General features: G+C 41.7%; 1 protein-coding gene across 1 annotated transcript in view; it reads right to left on the bottom strand.

Annotated features, from left to right (window-relative positions):
• Window positions 1-1,016: 1,016 nt before the first annotated feature.
• LOC104471992 (unconventional myosin-IXa-like) overlaps window positions 1,017-20,052 on the bottom strand; it is a gene marked incomplete at its 3' end in the record, with an annotated part of 50,726 nt that continues 31,690 nt past the window's right edge. Inside the window, exons 8-10 of the mRNA XM_010087520.1 lie at window positions 9,280-9,396; window positions 2,205-2,339; window positions 1,017-1,172 (exon numbers count right to left, since the gene is read on the bottom strand). Of these exons, the coding sequence (XP_010085822.1) occupies window positions 1,017-1,172; window positions 2,205-2,339; window positions 9,280-9,396 (408 nt within the window). The remainder of the gene's footprint in view (window positions 1,173-2,204; window positions 2,340-9,279; window positions 9,397-20,052) is intronic.

Raw genomic sequence — 20,052 nt, 5'->3', positions numbered from 1 at the left:
AGAGATCATTGAATTCGACCCCCCTGCCATGGGCAGGGACACCTCCCACTAGCCCAGGTTGCTCCAAGCCTCATCCAGCCTGGCCTTGAACCCCTCCAGGGATGGGGCATCCACAGCTTCTCTGGGCAACCTGGGCCACTGCCTCACCACCGTCACGGCAAAAAATTTCTTCCTAATATCCATCATTTTTGTGGCTCATCAAACCCAATCCTCTACACCCTGCCTACAACTCCAAGGAGAACAGGAGTTAATTATTAAACTGTATAAATAAGTTACTCAAAAATTAGCACTCACGCAGCCGTACAGCTTATTCACATGTAGAGAAAGCAAACAACGTAGAGATGACAGGATTTTCCACCAGCAGAGCTTGTGGTGCTCCAGCCCTAGACCGATGAGGTGCCCCAACATTAAGCACTGGAATGAGCCCTTTGCAATCAGATGCCTCCGCAACTGCTCCTCTCAGCCATCCAGCAAATCCTGACTTTAATGACTTCATGTGCTTGACAGATTTATAGGAGAAAGCTAATTAGGTCACTGGTTATAAGCTGGTCCAAGGAGAATTGCAGATTGCTGCAATCAGGAGCTCGGCACGTATGCCAGGCTCGGCGAGGAGTGCTGACCGGCTCAAAAATCCCAGCCCAAGAATGGGAATTCCCTTATGGATGACGGCATCTCAGCTTGCTCCCGTGAAGCTGGCAGAGGCTGCCGAAACCCAACCACTCTGAAATCCCACCTCAAAGAGGCATCACCTCTCTCTCTTTCCAGTTTTCTGGAAGGGTTCTTTCTCCCTCCTCAAGCCCCTTCTAGAATGTGTATCAGAAAGAAAAATAGCTATATTGGCTTTGCAATAGTCTTTTAGCTTGCCTTTTTATGGCGGATGATGGTAAAACAGACCTCTGCCGAGAAAGTCAGGTTTTCCTCTTAACTTCCTAGAGCATCTATTGAGTAGGGTGTGTCAGCATCCAAAGAGGAGTTACGAAACTGAAATAAAATGGGTGTGAGCAGCTCTGCTCTACCTTCTTGACCATAAAAAGAGAAAGAGCTAATGGAGAAGCATCAACCTCTAGAGCAAACATCCCCCAAATGATCCATTCAGGGCTATAGATCTTCTTTTTGACCATCCTCATATTCAAGGAGAAATCTCTTTCTGACTTTTCAGACCTCTTACAATGCTGTAAAGGCACAAACAGAAACCATCAGGGTTTCTGGAAAGGGCTGGTTTAATTCTCAGATCTCAGCTGGATGCAGGCTGCAGAGCACAGCTCATCAAACACCAGCTCCATCACAACAAATGGTAAGGAGGATTTCTCTTGACTTCACCCAAAGAAGAATTTCACTTGAATGGAGGGCATGTGGACTGGCATTAAAAAAAAAAAAAAAAAAAAAAAAAAAGCAGCATTTTGAAGGTCTGTAACATATTTACTGTACTATACAGCCCAATTATATGTTGTGCATCCAAGAAACAACATGTACTTTAGCAGTTTTCTTGTCCTGCTTGTTGTTAGATAACAAATGATGTTTGGAGAAGCCTCCTCCCATCCTAATTAAGAGACTATGCCATCTTCTCATATATGTTACCTGCTAAATTGTGGCTTGGGTTTTTTTTTTCTCTCTCTTATGGCACATTAATTTGAGGCTGGAAAGCGACACCCAGTCTTAACAAATCTAAAGCAAAGCTTAAAGTCCAACCTTTCCTAATCCATCATGATGACTGGAGGTTGTAAGGATCTCAAGTCTGACCTTGAAGAACACGTATGAGAGAGACGTTTCCCCTCCCTTCCCACAAATTAACACTGGGAAGCAAAAACCACCAAAAGATTGGGGTGGCCTTTTCAACAGATGCCGAAAAGTAACTTTTATGTGATATTAAATGGCACACGAGCAAGTCCAGACAAGTGCAAGAAAGAAATTGCGAAATTGCTCAGGGATGAGCCCTCTGAGCACGTATCAAGGAGACAAAAGAGCAACAGCTGAGGTCTTCACGGTGTTTGAGGGCACTTGTATCCCAAAATGTTTATTTAAAGCCAGCAAATCTCCGGCTGGATTTTATTTTACAGGTAGTGGTAAGTCATATGGTAAAGTAGAAGTTAAATTTGAAAAATTCAGTGTACGCTCCTGAACATAAAAGAATTAAAAGGACAATTTAAGAACTTTATCAGTGCCACAAACTCACATCAACACTCACTAAATATTTCCAGACCTACCTGTTCCAGTTTAAAGATGTGCTGGTTAAAGTAGTGCTGCAAGCGCTCATTGGCGAAGTTAATGCAGAATTGTTCAAAACTGTTATTTTCATAGTCTTCAAACCCAAAAATATCAAGTACTCCGATGGATAAAGTCTGCAAGAGAAGTAAGAATGCAGATCAGAATAAAATCACATAAAGTAAATGGATGTTTATAAAACTTGAGAACCCAGCACCTTGAGCCCTCTGCTTGTTGGATGAATTTGGTAAATGTTACAATTAATTAAATAAAAATATTGAGAGGTGAAAGCATTAGTGCTGGTGAAATGAACCAAACCTCAAGCAGGGAGGAGGAACACCCCTCCTCTCCACCTCTGAAGAACCTTGGTTTTAATTTTATTGGTCTTATCTGCACTCTGGATTTCATAAAAACAGCCTTCCTAAGCCTAGCCTAACTCCACCGCCAGAAATCTAAACCAGACTACCCACAAGTCTCTCTATGCTGCAGTTTGTCTGTTTTCAACAGACCACGTAACGTGGGAGGAAAAAGTTCCTTCTGTGCTTGCCTCCTGCCCAGGGAAGGAATTCCTTCCACCTATGGCCGGAACAGAAAGAGCTGCCGTGGGCAGGGTGGCCACCCGTCTTGGGAGCTGAAGCTTTGTAAGATATGGACTTCAGCTACCAGAACAAGTGAAAAAAACGATTAAAAAAGCATATCTGTACAACGGTAAGACTCTAACTCATTTTTCCAAGAGGTCTTTGGCTACCTTATCCTTCCTTCAGGCTTTTCTCCCTGTTCCAAGGCCAGACTCTACCTCCTTGCCCCTGCCTAGGCAATGCCAAGGATGACTACTGAAGGCCCTTGGTCAGCTTCCCAGAAGTTTGCATCGCGTGGTGAAACGCCCGTAAGAGACAGCCGTTTGACCAGATGATGGAAACTGGGAAGCCACTGGACCAAGAACTGAGTCTGGCAGAGGGATTCGCTCACACTCGCCACTTCCCAAGGGTCAAGCATCCTTCTCCTGCTTGTGCCAACGAACGTGGCAATGCTCTTGTTCACAGGTATATTCACTAACCGACACCCTAGCAAGGAGAAATCTTCCACTTCACTTTTTTTTTAAATAGATTTTTGTAAGAATTCTTTTAAAACTCTTTGTACAATTAGCAGCTCCTATTTTGTATATCATACATGGCAAAAGTGATGATGGAGACACCACAAAGTGACCATTTCCCATCCATGACACCAACGCTCCATTCGCATCATCCTTGCGGACACAAATCCCGGCCCCGTGTCCCCTCCGCCGTGCAAGCTTCTCCCTATAATACCCAAGAGCTCCCAAAAATTACCCTGGATAAAAGTTTCTATTGCACTACATAAAAACAAGACTTGGAAGATAAACTGTAAATACATTTACAAAGCAAAACAGAACAGTTCGATATATTAAGAAAATGGATATTCAAATCATAGAAGAAGAATCCTATTAAAAATGTTATATTTTGGAGTTCTCTTTTTAGAAGTTTCTGTTGACACCCAAAATTAAACAAGCTCAGAGAGGCAAAATGCACAAAATTTAAAAAAAAATATTTAACAAAATTACTGCAGCTATCAAATTACACGTACAGGATGAGGTCATACAGGGGAAACCAGCATCTCTCTAACATCTCTTACTATGTGGACAACTCCCGAATAGCTCCAGAATACAAATTTTAAGATGTGAGTGTGGTTTTTTTGCAGAGTTTCGTGTCGGAGAAATGAGGGCAGAGCTCTGCGGTGAATTGGGCCGTTTGCCCTCTGGTACAGGAGGCAGCATTGCAGAGTTCCCGAAAAGAAAAGAGGTCAATGCATGCAAGTTGGTAAGACTTTTCAAAATGAGAAATTGGGAATTTATGGTTATTTTTCTGCTTTCTGGCCAAAAAGAATCTCATGGCACCTATGCAAAAGGGTTCTATCGGTTATATAGCAGCACAAACCTATCAGTACAAAGTCATTCCTTATAGCAAGATGAAAAAAAAAATATTCTTTCCATCAAGGTATGCATAAATTAAATTATTTTGTTAAACTGCCTGACAAAAGCAAGTAATCTGGCTGTTTCTAAGGTTACATTTGCAGTCCAATAGTTAAAGAAAATAATAAAATGAATTTTTAATTTTACAAATCTTCTAATTCTTCAGTTTCAAATTCACAGTTTGAACGAGTGCCATAAGGAAATAATGTAAAGATATTAGACCTCAATTACTCAAGTCTAGTTTATGTGTCAACATTGTTCCTGTATCAAAACCAATATTTAAAATTCACAAGTACGCAGCACAGACAAGCCCGCAGCAGACAACTATATTACCGAGTATCTCAAATCTATGGCAATATTCCTGTAATTAAAAGTGAATGTCTACAAGGATTTTTAAAATTTGGGTGAACCCAGGATTAGTGAGCACTTTCTGGTTGATGTGATAAAAAGTGACCTCATGCTTTTCTAAAAATGGCACAGTCATGACATTTAAACACTGAACATGAGGCTTAAGGGCTTCTGGCAAATGACGGTCTTGAAGCTACGTGCTCTCCAATTCCCAAACAGACAATAAATAGCGATTGTTGGAGCTGATTAATGTCACCCCAAGTACACGCTGGTGATGTCATTCCACCACAGAGGTATTTTCTGGTAATCACAAATAACTTTGCTTCAAGTTCTAGGGAAAAATATTTTTTTTTTTAAATTTTTTAATCTGTTTTAATTTTTTAAAAAAAATTTTTATAATATTGCAAAGCCAATACTGTAAAAAAAAAAAAAAAAAAAAGAACAAACCAAAAAACCATCACCACTAAATCTAAAAGGACTGCTCCAATCTGCATCACCACAATACATGTGATGACCTATTATATAAAGGGAGAGGCAGTGATTTGCTACAAATTTGGAAGCTGGGACCTAAAAATAATGAACAGACATGGATTAAACCCACTGTGTGTTTAGCAATTCTTCCTCTGTTTCAGGTCAGATAGCCAAGAACTAACTAGTTGATTTAATTTAATTGAACTTCCTTCATGACCATGAATTCTACATGAACTCAACCATGAGTTTTCTTCCTGGCCATTGATTTAAATGGATTTTCTTTATGGCCGTGAGTTCGTGTTCACCATCATTGCCACGTGCGCAGCATCCTATCTGAAAACAGCAGCAGGGTTATTTAGGAAGAAATTAAGACACTTCACAAGAACTAAATGGGAAAAGCTTGAAAAAATCCTTGGAAGAAATGCTGTTTGGTCCACTACAATCTACACTACATCATCGTTTTAAGCAACAAGATGGACTTCTAACAATTTTTAACCTAATCTCTGGAAGGAAAATTAAATAAGAGACTCTCAAAGGTTTAGTAATCTAGTTCTCAAGAGGAGGAAAAGTCTCTGACCTCATTAATAAAGGTCAAATTTCAGACAGTTTCTAGGGGACTGGGAGAACATAAAAGAAGCTCAAAGTGATAGAGAGAGAAAGGAAAATGGAGTTGGAGTGAAACTGATACACAGCCATACTGCTATGAGCATAACCATATCAAATAACTTATTCACTGCTCGGTTCAGAAATAATATGCTATGAACCCTGTCAGCAGGCAAGATAAGCCAAATCCCACTGTGTTTTCCTAAAATAATTCACTGTACATTTAACTAAATTTGGATATCAAAGGTCTGATTTACATCTTCCAAATACTTGCTTGAAAAAACAGCGAAAGAACAATGACCGGGTGTTTATTTTTTTTTCCCAGATTCATCTTTTGATCTTCTCCTTACTGCTGACATCAAATAAACACACAGATTGGGATATGAAAATTGTCTCCATTCCCATTGTCCCAAGTTCTCCTGGAGTTTGGACTTGGCTAGGATTGAGGACTTCTTCCCACCTATCACCAAACCACCTAGTCTACCAGCAATTAAATAGGTGGAATGAGCTATAAATAGTGTCTTCACCAAATACAATCTGCACTGATGAATATTTTTGAGCAACTGGGTCTAGTGGAAGGTGTCCCTGCCCATGGCTTGATGCTCTTTAAGGTCCCTTCCAACCCAAACCATTCCATGATCCTATGATATCCACCACTGGTTTAATTGAGCATGAGTTTTGGCCAACACGGTTGTAAGAGGTGGCTGGGGCAATGCTCTGCTCCAACAAAAAGACTTTGCCAGATGCGGAGATGGCAGCACGCGTTTCCATACCACGCCGAGCAGAGAGCAAACCCGGATTTTGTCTGCATGCCCATATGTGCATCTATAAGTATTTGTCATCTTCTGCAGCCTCCAGCCTTCACATCTTATTTTACCTGTGTGTAAAGTGACTGTCATATAAGAAAGCCTTCTGCCAAAAATCCGTCATCTGCCCACCTTCTGAACCTTCACAACCTGCGGGATTATTTCAAAATATATCTTAAAAGTCAGAAGACTATCAATGGCATGTGTGGGCTGGGATAAAGCTAAGACATTTGCTGCAGGGTGCGTCGCATATTGCTCACCCACTGCAAACTCAGGAGTCAGCAACCTTTTGTGATGAGGTGCACGACTGTATTTTCTTTCATAAATCAGAGACTCGGTGTGTTTAAGGAGATTTTTTGAGGGAGCTGGTAGATGCCAGTAAGTAGATGTCATCCAAGTGCTGAGATTGTGCCTTGCAGTGAGGACTTATTCCCAGGGTCCGGACATGCCCCTGCTCCCAGTCCACCTTGCAGTTACTCCTTGGTGTTGTCCAACCTCAAGACCATGTATGGGAGGTTCAGAAGAACTGTATCCTCAGCTGGAGGATGAGGATACAGAATCTCCAAGCACAAGCTGAAAAGGATTTCAAGTGGATTGTGAAGCAGTAGGAAAAAACAAATTAATCGGCATCAGCTCGGCTCCTCCCGGGCAGAGAAGGGTGATAATTGCTGGTTGGTGTCTCAGCAGCAGCTGCAGAGCCCGGGATGCCCTCGGTCGCTTGCTCGTGGCTACGTTATTCCTTGAGGGCAAAGGAGCAGCTATTCCCAGCCCTGCCTGGTCCGGCTGGAGCTTCTCCTCCCTCTGTGCTGGGGAGGTCCCAAGTCAGGGGTGAAAAAAAGGGGAGAGGAGGTGATGCTAGGAAACAACTCGAGAGCAAATTGGCTAGTCAATGGTTAACGAAGCTGCTCTGGGCAACGCACGTAAACTCTCTTCTTTAACCTCTCTGCCCACAAAACGGGCAGGGTTCAGGTGTTTTCCTGATTCCTGGGGGACTTGTGAAAAATCTATCACTGTTCATAGAGGACCCTGAAAATAAACCTAATTACACTCCTGTCTCCAGAAGTAAATATTTGTTGGTATTTTGTGCACTACCTTCTCGGTTCAGAAAGCCTGGCCTGCGTACAGCCCAGGACCGTCTCTCGCTGGAGCGTGCGGCTGGTACGAGCCTGCACATTCCCGCAGCTCCAGGTCCTGGACGTTTGCCAGCGTTGGCGGATCTGCTCTTGCACAAGGGCAATGCCGCTCCCAGCTGCCGGTGCTTGCTGCCCGACCGGGATGTTATTGCTACACCATGTGATTTCAGGCAGAATAACCCTGAGAACTGGGAATTTGTGAGAGACGGGCAAGGGGAAGTGGTTGGGTTGCACAGGAGTCTTGGCTGGAGGAAACAGAGGGTTAATATAGAGCGGTGAGGCTGGAAAACAGCATGACTCTGGGCTGTTCTGGCTCTTACCTGCTGAGATTTGAGGTTGGGAACCAAAGATTAATGGCCCATAAACACCTACCGTTGTGCCCTGCTATTACAGACGTGCTGACTAAGCAAGCAATAGGGTTCTAGTCTGACTTTGTATTGAAATACTACGGAACAGAGTATTTTCTTAAAAATCATTATATCATTAAAAAAAAAAATCAATTTTTGAGATGCATTTCCTTGCCAAAACAAATCCACCTTTTCTGCTTCACCAAATCCACAAATGGTGTTTTTTTTTTCTGGACAGCCCAGACAAAACTTTTGATGATTTGGAAAAAAGAAAAAAAAGATCAGGAAAGAACACAACATTTGTGGTAAAATATTAAACAGAAGGAGAGGAAGCCTGTGCAGTCAGATGACATGCTGGATGTTACCCACTTTAACAACCTTTCTTGTCAGAAAATCATATCACCAAATTTTATACACATGTATTTATTTCCAGTCTATAATTATGCTTCACACTTCTATCGAGTTAAATAAAGGGCCAGCTACGCTGCAAGTATCTGCAACTTCAGTCCTATGGCATAATTCAAACGTAATGTTAGCACTTAGCAAAACAATCCCCCTTTTGGCAGCTGGGGCTTCAGCTTGGATGTACAACTACCCCCAAAAAACCCCACACACTGCTGGCCCATGCCCAAAATTCCGAAGCCAAGGGCAGCCAGCGACCTGCAAACACACGTGTGAATGGACACATCCGTATACACATCATTTTTGGGGTCAGCATCCCCCTGTCATGGCAAGTGCGGATGAAAACACGAGAAGTTTTGGAGAGGATGTCCTGGGTCGTGGCATCCAGCGCCTGCATTCGCAGGAAACATCGTGTCATCCCTTCCATCAATTCTTTGGGAAAGCGGCTCGGCACCACACCGGCTTCGCTCTTCCCATTGTGACCTTTTTTTTCGCCCAAATCTCATTTTTCTGCTCGTTATTGATGTGCTATCTCAGTACCTACCGACACCATCTTGTTCACCTCTTCTAATTATTACTATGGAGCAACTTCATCAAAACCCCTTCTGTTAGCAAGATTTCCCTTTTTTTCCCCTCAATTATATATGGTCCTATAGTTTTACACACAAGGAGGAAAATTATTTGGCATTGCTCCTGAAGGAGGTAGGGGAACAGGTTTTTGTGGCTACGATGAAACCTCTTCCCCAGCCGCTTTGAGGATTCGACGTGCTTATTATTTGTGATATTATTCGACGTGCTTCACCCTTCCCAGCTCAGCAAATGCAACTTAAAATAACGACGTAGTCAGTCTAAAATATTAACTGAGGAAAAATTAACTTTATGTTAAGCAATATGCTGTTAGGAGCTTGGGTAATGTTTTATCCTGTAGTGACCTATTTTAAAAAGACAAGAGTGTAGCCAAAGATCTGGTGAGATGTTACCTTGGTGCTTTCCTCCATGTCCTTTGAGTTGAGGAGTGCGTGGTTAATCCGGAACACTATCCAGTCAAACAAGGCGCTGTACAAGGATTTAGCCATGGAGTTTCGCACAGTCACAGCCTGAAAGAAAAAAAAAAAAGAAAAATATGATGGGAAACAATTCCTGCTCTGCACCAGAATGGGTTTTACTTCTCAAGCTCTTGCGTCCAATGTTCGCATTTCTCCTGCGCCAAAGCTTTTGTCTACTATTGTAATTTATGCCAATGCTCCTGACGCCATCAGGAGTTGGTTGCAATCCCAGGGCCATGAGATGTACCCCTGACTTTGGCTTGATTTCTTCTGGTGCATTCGAGCAGATGATGCACAAGATCACACCATAAATCCTATCACTGACAGTGAAAGGAAAGGAAATAAAAATATATCAAAAAAAAAATTAATTTCATGAAGGTCCTTTAATTTATTGGGAGAGAAGGAAAAAGGAGAGGGAATATTACACAGCAACGACAGCAAGTGATGTGAAAGTGCACACTGAGGCAGGCAGCACCTAGTACCAGCAGAACGGCTACAAAAAGGGAGGCTAAAACCCCTGCAGTAAATTTGTGAGCTACTGAAAACTTGACGTGTTCCAGGTACTACCAAGGGGAGCTACAAATCATGTAAGGCAGCTCCGCTGCTCCTCCAACAGCTCTCCTGGAAAGGGGAATAATGCCTCTGAAGCGCCATCCCTGCCACGACACAAAAAGATTTTCCTTCATCAACAGTGATGAAAAACCAAGACGGAACACAGGGACCTGGCCTGAGCCATCCCAAACACGTGTGCTTTGGGACTGGCACCTACACACATAACTGTAAAGCAGTAATTCGTATTTAAGGGCTATCTTTGCTCTTGCTGCTTGGGATTCTTCTTTGGTTGAAATGATTAATTTGAGTTGTATTGTAGTACATACACATCACCTAAAATCTTACAATATCAGTCATGACTGCTAAATTTTAGTTCATTTTAGCCACTGTAAAAGAATAAACAAGGAAACAGAAGGTCCACACATACCTATTTCAATAAAATATTGAATTATCACAAATGTGTGGCTTGTTACACACTACCTTGGAATCCTTCTCACCAACCCTCCCTCCAAGGTACATCACCCGAGTGGCTTTAGTTCACTGACCCCAAGCAAAAGAATAAATCTCCTGTAGCATTGTTTATCTTCCATTGCCTTGTTCCCACCTCTTTTTCCTTGAATTTTTTGTGATAGCATCTTTCAGCATGAACACAAGCTGTTCTGCCAATGTTTTGCTCTCAATGCGTAATTAATCCAGAATGCAGTCTCGCTCTCTCTCCCTCTCGCGTTGGAAAAGAAAAGGGCAGTACCGTAGTCCAGGACCGAGGATGCTCACAAACTCACGGTGTAGATAAACCTCTGTACACCACTAACCGTTGCTCGGCAGCAATAAACAGTCAGATAAGCAATGCTGCAAGGATAATTACAAAATAATGCAAAAATTATCAAGGAATTACTTGCTTACCAAAAAAAAAGCATCGCTACAAATCAAAAACAAGTGGATGATGAAAATATATGAGCAACAGGACTGAAAGGATTTGTCGTAGCGCAGATCAAAATAGGGCTTTTAAAGCCTGAGTGAGCTGTTGAAATGTCAGAGTTATCCAACAAGCATCGGAAAGCAGCTGGCATTTAGAAATACAAACGGGCCTCACTCCCAGTAACTGTTTTTTCTTCCCTTTACTGAAGGAAAGGTTTTGGGGAGGGTTTTTTTTGCTGTTTCTATTTTTTTTACATTTTCTCAAAAGGTGAGGGAATATTTCAGCGACGAATAGAAAATTTCAAGGCTAATTCTCTAACCCTGTGCTCTGTCTCTGCTTATTTAATTGGATAAAGCTGGAAAACAATCAGTGCCTGTGTCACACCAGAAAAATCAGCCTCTGGGGAAAGCCGAAGGCCAAGACCCAGGAACGTTTCTCGCTGCTGTAATGCTTTGTCCTAGCATAAAGCAGCCCAATTAACTGCTTCAACACAAAGACGTGCAATTAAAAACAAAAATAATTTCTATTACAAGCCAACAAAGAACAGCATCGTTATCTCTATATAGTCCTACATGGCTTTATATTCCAATAATTTTCTTCCCTCCTTTTGTTAGAGGCTGGAGGGGATGTGCAGGATTTCAGCACTGAATTTTTCTCTTTTTTTCTAAAATAGATGAGGATACAGTTAAACCTGTACCACCACAGCATTGCCCAGTCTCCTCCAGGGTGGGCTATAAGCCATCGCTCTTCTTCCCAAGATGGGCTCGGCTCCACGGCATGCTGGGAAGCCCACGGAGAGCCGCTTTCCTTGCTACGCTTGGGACCCAAAACCATAATCACCGACCCAGATCTCAAATTCTTCAATAGTTATTTTTAGAAGCAATGGCTGCATTGCAAGAGCTGGTAGGAAAATCCTGGCAAAGCAACATATAGAGAATACGGGGCGGTGGAGCACACGTACACATGGATCTCATTTGCAAATTTGCTGGCTCCTTAGAAGCCAATTTCTTCTCTCTGTTGCACTGACAAATCCCAACAATTCCTCGACAGACGTGCTGTCACCGTGGACTTGCGGCCACGTGAATAGCGGGTCCGACACAAGGATGCTCCTGTTACCTCATCGTCCACATCGTTTCCTCCTGGCAGGATTTCCACCATGCACGCAGCAAAGAAATCCGGTTTCCAACCCTCAAGCTCCTCCAGTGCTGCTGGGTGCCATGGGGGCACCCCAAAACCAGGTGATGGACCTGCTTGTGGGGAGCAACGTCCACCAGTGTTGAGAATGAAGTCTGTGGTACCCAAACCAGCAACACCTTGCTAACATTAGATATTTTTAATTGCCTTGAAGATCTGAAGACAGCGCTTTGCCTTCGTGCAATGTCCATTTATAAAATACCAGCAGAGACATTCATCTATTTTATATGACTCAAGTTTCTGGGTTTTTTTTTTCCATTTCAATAAAGTATTCTTTAGAACAGACCATGGATGACATCACTTTATAGATAAAGCCCCTCACTATCCTAAAGAGATATCAAACTACTTCATCTGAGGATGGCCAGAGAACATTATTTCTTTTCAAATTAAGGAGCTGTTGCAATTTCGAGAGTATGATCTCACGTCTCCCCCCACACTGTTGGAATAGTCCACTTCAAAAACGAGTTTTCCACTTGTCTTTTCAGCCATTCATCTTGCATTGCTGCATGCCACTACGCAGATGGTTTAAAATACCACTAGTCCATAAAACCTTAGAAATAAGAAAAAAAAACCCAAATAAAAGAAAACATGTATTTATTATCCTACATCTATAATGTGAATATTCTCTCAAATATACAGCATATATTACATATGGCTTGTCTTCAGGTAGTCACCTACAGCTTCTCGTCCCTTCTGCAAGTCTTACGCGGCTTTTAGGCAGATCTGAAACACCATGGCACTCAAACCATTTTTATTTCGCTCACAAAGCAAAATAGAAATAGCTTCTCTCGGGGATCAAAGCGAGTGCAACATCTTGCATGCACACAAAAAATATTGCTGATTGGAAAACAAGATAGATCAAACAATTTAACGCAGAGATTCAGGAAACAAACTGAAGACGAGGTTTTAATCAATATTTTTTCCTGCTTATCAGTCTAGCAAGGAAATATATTTTATTTATTATATTCTAGAAATGCCACTTGTTGGAGTTGGCCTGAAAATTTTTATGACAGGCATTAGATTCAGGCTACCTCAAAATAGATAAACTGTCATCTGCCAAAAGGAACAAGGGGAAGACAGACTTAAGAGTTCAAGTCTCTCTTTGAAGTGTTTTGGAGCAAGGACTTAAGAGTTTCAGCGGCGACAGCCTGTGTTTTAGAGACGACAAAAGATATAATCTAAGCAAACCAAATTTGCTCTAATTAAAAGCCTCTGTAAAACACATTTGTACAAGTTCAGTAGATTCTTAATTCTTAAGATTAGAAACTCTCTAAACACCCACGAGCCCATCTCCCGCCTGCCGCCGTCCCTCCAGCACCACCACCACTCCCCATCCCAGCGGCAGGATTTCTTACTCCCGCTGTTCTGTGCTCAGCTGAGATCTCAAGCTCTGAATAAAGGTCTTTTTATTCAAATTATTTGCTGGTACCCAGATAATCCAAGGAAAGTAAAAGGTTTAGAATCCCTCCAAAACTTATAAATGGAAAAAAAAGGGAATCAAGTGAAAAAAAACCAAAAACATACTCTAAATAGTATGTCAGCTTTAAAAATAAATACAGAAAATCAAAATTTTCTTCCCGTTCCCTAAAACAGTTCTGCTGGTTGCAATCAAATTCCAAAAGTTGATATTTTAAAATTATAATAATCTATGAAACTTGAATTTCACAGGCTTCTTTGCTATAACAATATAACAATACCGCCTTTGCATTAGGCAGTCTGACACTATCTTCTCCCACAGAATCAATGACTCACAAAGAGCAAAAACCAGAAAAAATCTGTATGGGATGATGTAAAAAGGAGGCATTTTAATATACCTTTCTCTTTTTTTTTTTTTTTTTTTTTGCACTGCTTCTGTTGGCTGCTGTTAAAGCCTATGTAGGGGGCTGGACAGTCAGAGCCAGTATAGCTCTTAGGAAAGAAAAAAAATGTATATTTTTAATAAATTCCAGAATGATGGTTTCTTTCACCTTCTTACATATTCAGAAACCAGAATAGCTTATACACAGAAAACCCAGGTTAAAGCATCCTTTTCACTTCCCAAACCCCTGGTTAAACCCGCAACTTTTTATTCACCCTGACACAATTTGTTTCTTTAAAAAAAAATAAAATCTAAGGGAACAATTTTATGCTACAAGCTGCCAGTTAAACTTTATGGTTTTAAATACTGGAAACAAAAAAATGGACCGCCACAAATATCGTGCTTCACAAGCCGATGGGCCCCTTTGCTGCACAGCTTGCGCACTGGATGTACCGACTCTGAAAATCTCATTAGAAAAAAAAAATTATTCTTCCTTCCAATTTCTTTTCAAAATTCAGGCCTTTCCCCCGCATGTCTCCCTGGACCTTCCTGGAGACGCAGGGCTGCCAGAAACAGTAAAACTCAGGCTTGTATTTGTGCAAAGCCCGTGTTGGCACTGCAACATTGCAAATCTTCGAGACTCTGGACACAGTCCTGGAGCCAAAGCCAGGAGAAATCTCCGGCTCTTTGACCCCAATATTAAGGGATGGGCAGTTGTAGGGGCAACAGCAGTGTTTAAGTTTGATGTATCTACCAGCACATCATCTAATGGGGAACCTTCCATCCCAAAAAAAAATCTTGACTTGAGCACAGGCTGCCATCAAGGTGGTCTGGCACCACCAAGCTGAGCTCAGTCCATTTTTTATTTATGTGGCCAGATGGGTTTGGTGCTCAGCGGAGGAGCAATTCAAGGTCTCCTTACCAAACACAGCTCTTGATTTCACCTTCTGACACAGCCCCGGAGAGAACAGATGCCAAGTTCAGCCCTGCTTTTGGTCTCTCAGTTCCTTGTAAAACCAGGAGACGACTTTGCACAAGACACGCGGTGAAGAGATGCCCTCAGCCAGAGCCCTTGGTCCTCGTTCTGCTCAAATATTTGTAAGTTTTTCAGACTAAGGAGAATAAATAAAGCCCGGAGAATAGAGGATAGGTGGAAACAAATGCCAAAGGGCTTTGAAAGGCAAAGAGCCCCAATTTATCATGCATGATTTATGGCAACATCCCAGTGACTGCACCTCCCAGGTAGCAGAAGGCAAAGCCGTCAAGACGCTGCCAGAAGGTACGTGGTGTTAATCAAACAATCCCATAGCCAAGCATTTTCTGGAGCACGGACCCCACTAACTCCAGGGAGATCTGGAGTGATCCTGAAACACAAAAGCCAGGTCCTCTCCTCAATGATTCCATCCAAACCAACCCAACCATAGACCATATCTGGAACAGCAACCAGCCTCCTCCAACGTTCAACTGTAAACATTTTTGACCCAATGGTGAAGAGCTCTTGCAACCAGCATAAACACTTCCACTAACATTCTGTTTAAAAAAAAGCCTGCGCAAAGTAAATAACCATTTCTGTGCAGTGCATTACTCGACATAGAGACTAGGAAAACTGGAAGAAGGCAGAAGCAAAGCAAAGCAAAGCTCATCCCTTTTGCTCTCACTTCGCAAGAGCATCATATTGAAGCACTGATCAATTCCAGGTAAGAAATTATTCCCAAGTGGTCTTCAAGAGCCAGCTACAGACCTCTAGAGACTTTAAACATCATGGAGAGATCTGTCCATCTTCCCTCGCTGCTAACGCAAAGGATGAGACAGACTGATCCTGGAAAAACTGCACAGAAAGGCTGGGTGATGGGTTTTGGGGTACCAGCAGCTCTTATGATCAGTTCATCAAAAAACCAATTAATATTGCATTTTAACAGCCACTGAGTTTGCTCAGGAGGGATGCTGAGCATCACTACTACCTCCCAAGTGCAGGAAGAACCACATGATCCTCCTAAAGAAAAGCGAAGCAGAACCATTTTACACTGAAAAAACGCCCTTTAATGCACGCATATGGGAGACCAGCAATATATTTTGGGTCACTATCGTAAAAAATGCAGCTTCTGAAGGGTGCACGTGCCCAGAGCTGGGTTTTTGGACCCCAGTTCCTAAGTACAGACTCAGTTAATGAGAAGTGGACTTAAAAAGTAGAACTGGCGAGTTAGCATAAGCACCAAACCGAATTAAAGCCCTAATGAGGATTAAAACCCCATAGAGTTTATTAACTGTGACAGCGTGAGATCCTTATCCTATTTCTTCAGTATTATGCAAATCTAGGAAACATCCATAGAAACACGCTGAGCAACTCAGTTGGCTAACACGATGTTATTACATCTTCAACAATTTTCAGTGAACAGAGTGAAAAATCCCAATTTTTCATCTGGGCACAAGGTAGACACAGGAGCAACGTCAGTGCACTCATTCCAGGTTTTCTAAAAGCTCTGAGTACTTGAAAGTGGGATGTTTAAATGTCATTTCTTGGGCACAATTCTGGAAAATCCATTGGGTCTAGAAGAGAAGATTTGTTAAAAGCCAACGATGACTTGTTGCTCTGTTGTTAGCCTAGAAGACTTGGTGCCTTGTTGATCATGGTCCTTACTTTCTCCAGTTTTTCAGCATTTTCCCTAGAGACCGTGTGTGTGCATCTCATGACAGACATTATCAACGTTCTTTGCTCCCACTGGAAAAATCCATTGCCAGCACCTGCGTTCCCTACAAACGCAAAACTCCCACTCATCCCCAAAACTCTAGCTCTCCTTGTAAACTTCCCAATAAGAACTTCCAATAGTCTCAGAAAATGTATTTGTTAGAATAGGAATGATCTCGATACAGTCGTAGAAACTACCTATGGATTTTTCCCCTCCCAGTGACCCAACAGCTCTTCTGTAACACATCCATGAACACGCACACACGTGTGCGGGTGCTTCCTGCCCTCGAGGAAGCAAACAAGCAATGCACACTCCCCTTTCAGACCTATCAACTAATACTTACAAAAAATAATTAGAATAATTCCAAGATAGAAAGAAAAGTTTCTTTCCGAGTGTGAAGTTCGCAAGAACTTATGTCAAACACGAATATACAAGTTATTTAGGTAAAGACAGGCGCCACAAAACACTTTACATTTTCTGCTTGTGGATAAGAGAAACAGAGATTCCTCTTCTCTTCAGGAAATCAGATATGAACACAGGAAGAAAGGAAACATCCCCTTCTCCCTTAGGGCCTTTGATAGACTTCCCATCATTTCTATACAAGGATGAAAGATGCTTCCAATGAAATATTCAGGGGGAAAAAGAACAAAAAAAGCAGCACTAGCATTCTTCCTCTTCAGGAAATCCCTCAAAATATCAAATCTACATACAGATTTTTAGTGGCTCTACAGGCGCTTTCTGGTTGTTTGTTTTTTAATAGGTGGAATAAATTTTCAGTGTGTTACCCAATGAGTCAATTGGTCTTTCTGTTCAGGGGGATTTGGTACTAAATCACAGGAACCTGCTGATATCCTACCAAAAAAATAATTCAGTGAGCCATTATCTGAAGATCACACACAGGATTTGATTTCATTTATCACTGGATGTCAGTTTTAAAATCCTTATTAGCCATTCCCATTTTTCCCCCCATTTATTCTTCAAGATGAAATTCAGCTTCATAACCACATTCGTGCTTACTGTAACACCAATGTCTTATTCCAAGATGACTCAGACGAAAAAACACATTTTAATATCTCTTGAATTTTGCCCATGGTATTTCCCTAACATTTCCTGATGATGCTTCCCTCTTTCAATCAATTCTGTGGATTTAAGTGATATTTTTTTTTTTTCAAATATGGAAAAAAATAACAGGAAAAAAGCACATTTGTAATCTTATTTGACTTGAAGTATCTCCATGAGTAAACAATGAAATAAACTATCTTGTAGTCTAGAAAAATCCACATTTATTTCTTTAAAAAAAAAATAAATATTAGCAACGCTTAGCCAGTATGAAGAGCTATACCCACTACTAGGGATAGGATTTAGGGGAGATTAGAACAAGCAAAATCAGGAGCAATTCAAGCTCTCATAATACACTTGATTTGTATCTCATAAAGGGGACTAATGCGCAGGAGCAGAAGCCACTCCTCCGTTCTCAATAAGTCTCGGACATTTGGTTGATTGGAAACAGCACATATCCTATCTACGTGATGACGATCTCTGCAGCAATCGTGAATTATACGATTAAATAAAAGAGACTCAAAAGATACTTTTATTTGAACAGGGCTTAGGGGTGCCAGCTACTCATAAGAGTGCCGGAGAAATAGCTAATGGGTGCACTAAAATACTATATATTACATTTTTATCTCTGACACTGTAACTGCTCCTTCAGGGATGAAAAAAAACACACATAAGGTGGCTTCAACTTGGGTTTCAACTGCCAAGGGATGGCTTGTCGGGTCTGTAGCTCCTGTTCTGGGATGGAGTAACATCTAAGGAAGGGAGAGACATGTAGCTGTGAGGCAGAGCTAAATTAGGAGCAGAAAAGGAGGAGGACGGTGATGAAGCAGAGTAGCACTGCATACAAAACCTGCTGGCGCACTGCATCCTCTCCGTGGCTCACCACTGAAGTTGGGAGAACATTTCTGGATTTGAAAGAAATTAATTAAAAAGTCTTAAATTGCTGGAATTAGGCAAGAACTAAATCGCTCTTTTTGTCCAAACACTGCTTTTAGCATCTCACTCTTATCTCCCATCAGGTTCAGCCTATTCAGTGGGTCCCGAGTCACACGTGCGCGCGCACAGAGAATTATGGTTTCCTGCTGTTCCGCTCGCTTTCTATTTATGACCGAATACATTGCGCGTCTGGTTTACATTCACAGCCGTGTCCTGCGGCGAGAGACAGATTAAGCAGCTTTTGTGGTTCCCCTTTGGGTCACGGGACATCGGCTGAGACAGGCAAGCTTAGATTTTTTTTTTTAACAGAGGTTTAACACCCAGAGGAAAGTAGTCTTGCAGGATATCAGACTCTAGCTTAATCCCTATCTTGGCATCATGGAGTATTATATCATACTGGGGCTGGGTAAGGATGAGGTCATTTTCCATCCTCGTATTTTATCTTAGCATCATATTAAAATCCCATTGTTTGCAAGCCTGCAAAAGGTTTTTTTACTATTTTTATGTTTGCACTGATTAAGGTGGAGGAAAGATCCTTAAAAGGATCATTGGAAGAAGAGGAGTGACAAATGCAAGAGGGGTCTAATTGCAAAAAAAAGGAAAAGTTCATTTTAAAATGCTATATATTTTCCTGCAAAGGCTAATTTTTATGTTTTATTTCTATAAATGTACCAGCAAACTATATACTTCAAAAAATCCCCAAACTCCTAAACTCTGACTGCTGGCTCCTGCCTTCCCAGCTGGCCACCGCGGCCCAGCTGAAACCTTCCACTATCACCGCAGAGCCGGGAGGCAGCGAGGTGTCCTGCCAATGGATTTGATCCAAGAGATGCAAGTGTCAATGATGTTTTCCAGAACTTATGGGTGGATTTTACAACGAGAAAAAATAGACTGGAATGTCATTACAAGACAATACCGAATCATACTCCAATACAACGCTGAAATATGAAGGCACTGAAGCATCTTTTTTCACTAAGCCAGTTATAAAGTTTTCAGATTCAGAGAGATTTTTTGGGTACTAATTTCTGACTTTACACAACAAACAACTTATTAAAAATTCTTTTTTGTGCTCTCCTTTCTCCAGTACCAGTTTCCCTGAACCTTCCATAATCACCTTCTTCAGACCAGTATCCCAGTACCTTCACCATCTCCTTCCTCAGAGAAAGGTCCATCTCCAGCCTGTATTATTCAGAGGTATTTTTAGGGGCTCTCCCAAACCCACCACTTTTCCCAAAAACTCCCAACCACAACAGGAGAAGTCCAATCAATGGATTTGTCCAGTAAGACAATCTTCTCATAGGTTGGCAAGTCCTTCAGAGCTACCAGTTTACCTCCTACTCTTGGAAATAAGAAACCCAACCTCTGTCATTAATAACTTGAAAAAAATATTACTAAAAACATTTTTAATGTCATTGCGCTCTTTTCATCATGGGGTAACACATTCTTCCTTACACTGCTCCCTGTCTCGCCTATGTTCCTACCAAAATCGCTCACACCATCCCTGTGTTAACATGACTCTCAAGGAATAACACGAGAAGTTTCACGATGCTCCTACAATGTTC

This window comes from Pterocles gutturalis, unplaced genomic scaffold (genome assembly GCF_000699245.1).
Source record: "Pterocles gutturalis isolate BGI_N339 unplaced genomic scaffold, ASM69924v1 scaffold11376, whole genome shotgun sequence".
Classification (NCBI taxonomy): domain Eukaryota; kingdom Metazoa; phylum Chordata; class Aves; order Pterocliformes; family Pteroclidae; genus Pterocles; species Pterocles gutturalis.
The sequence above is the reverse complement of the archived record's forward strand: the minus strand, read 5'-3'. Positions and strand labels throughout refer to the sequence as shown.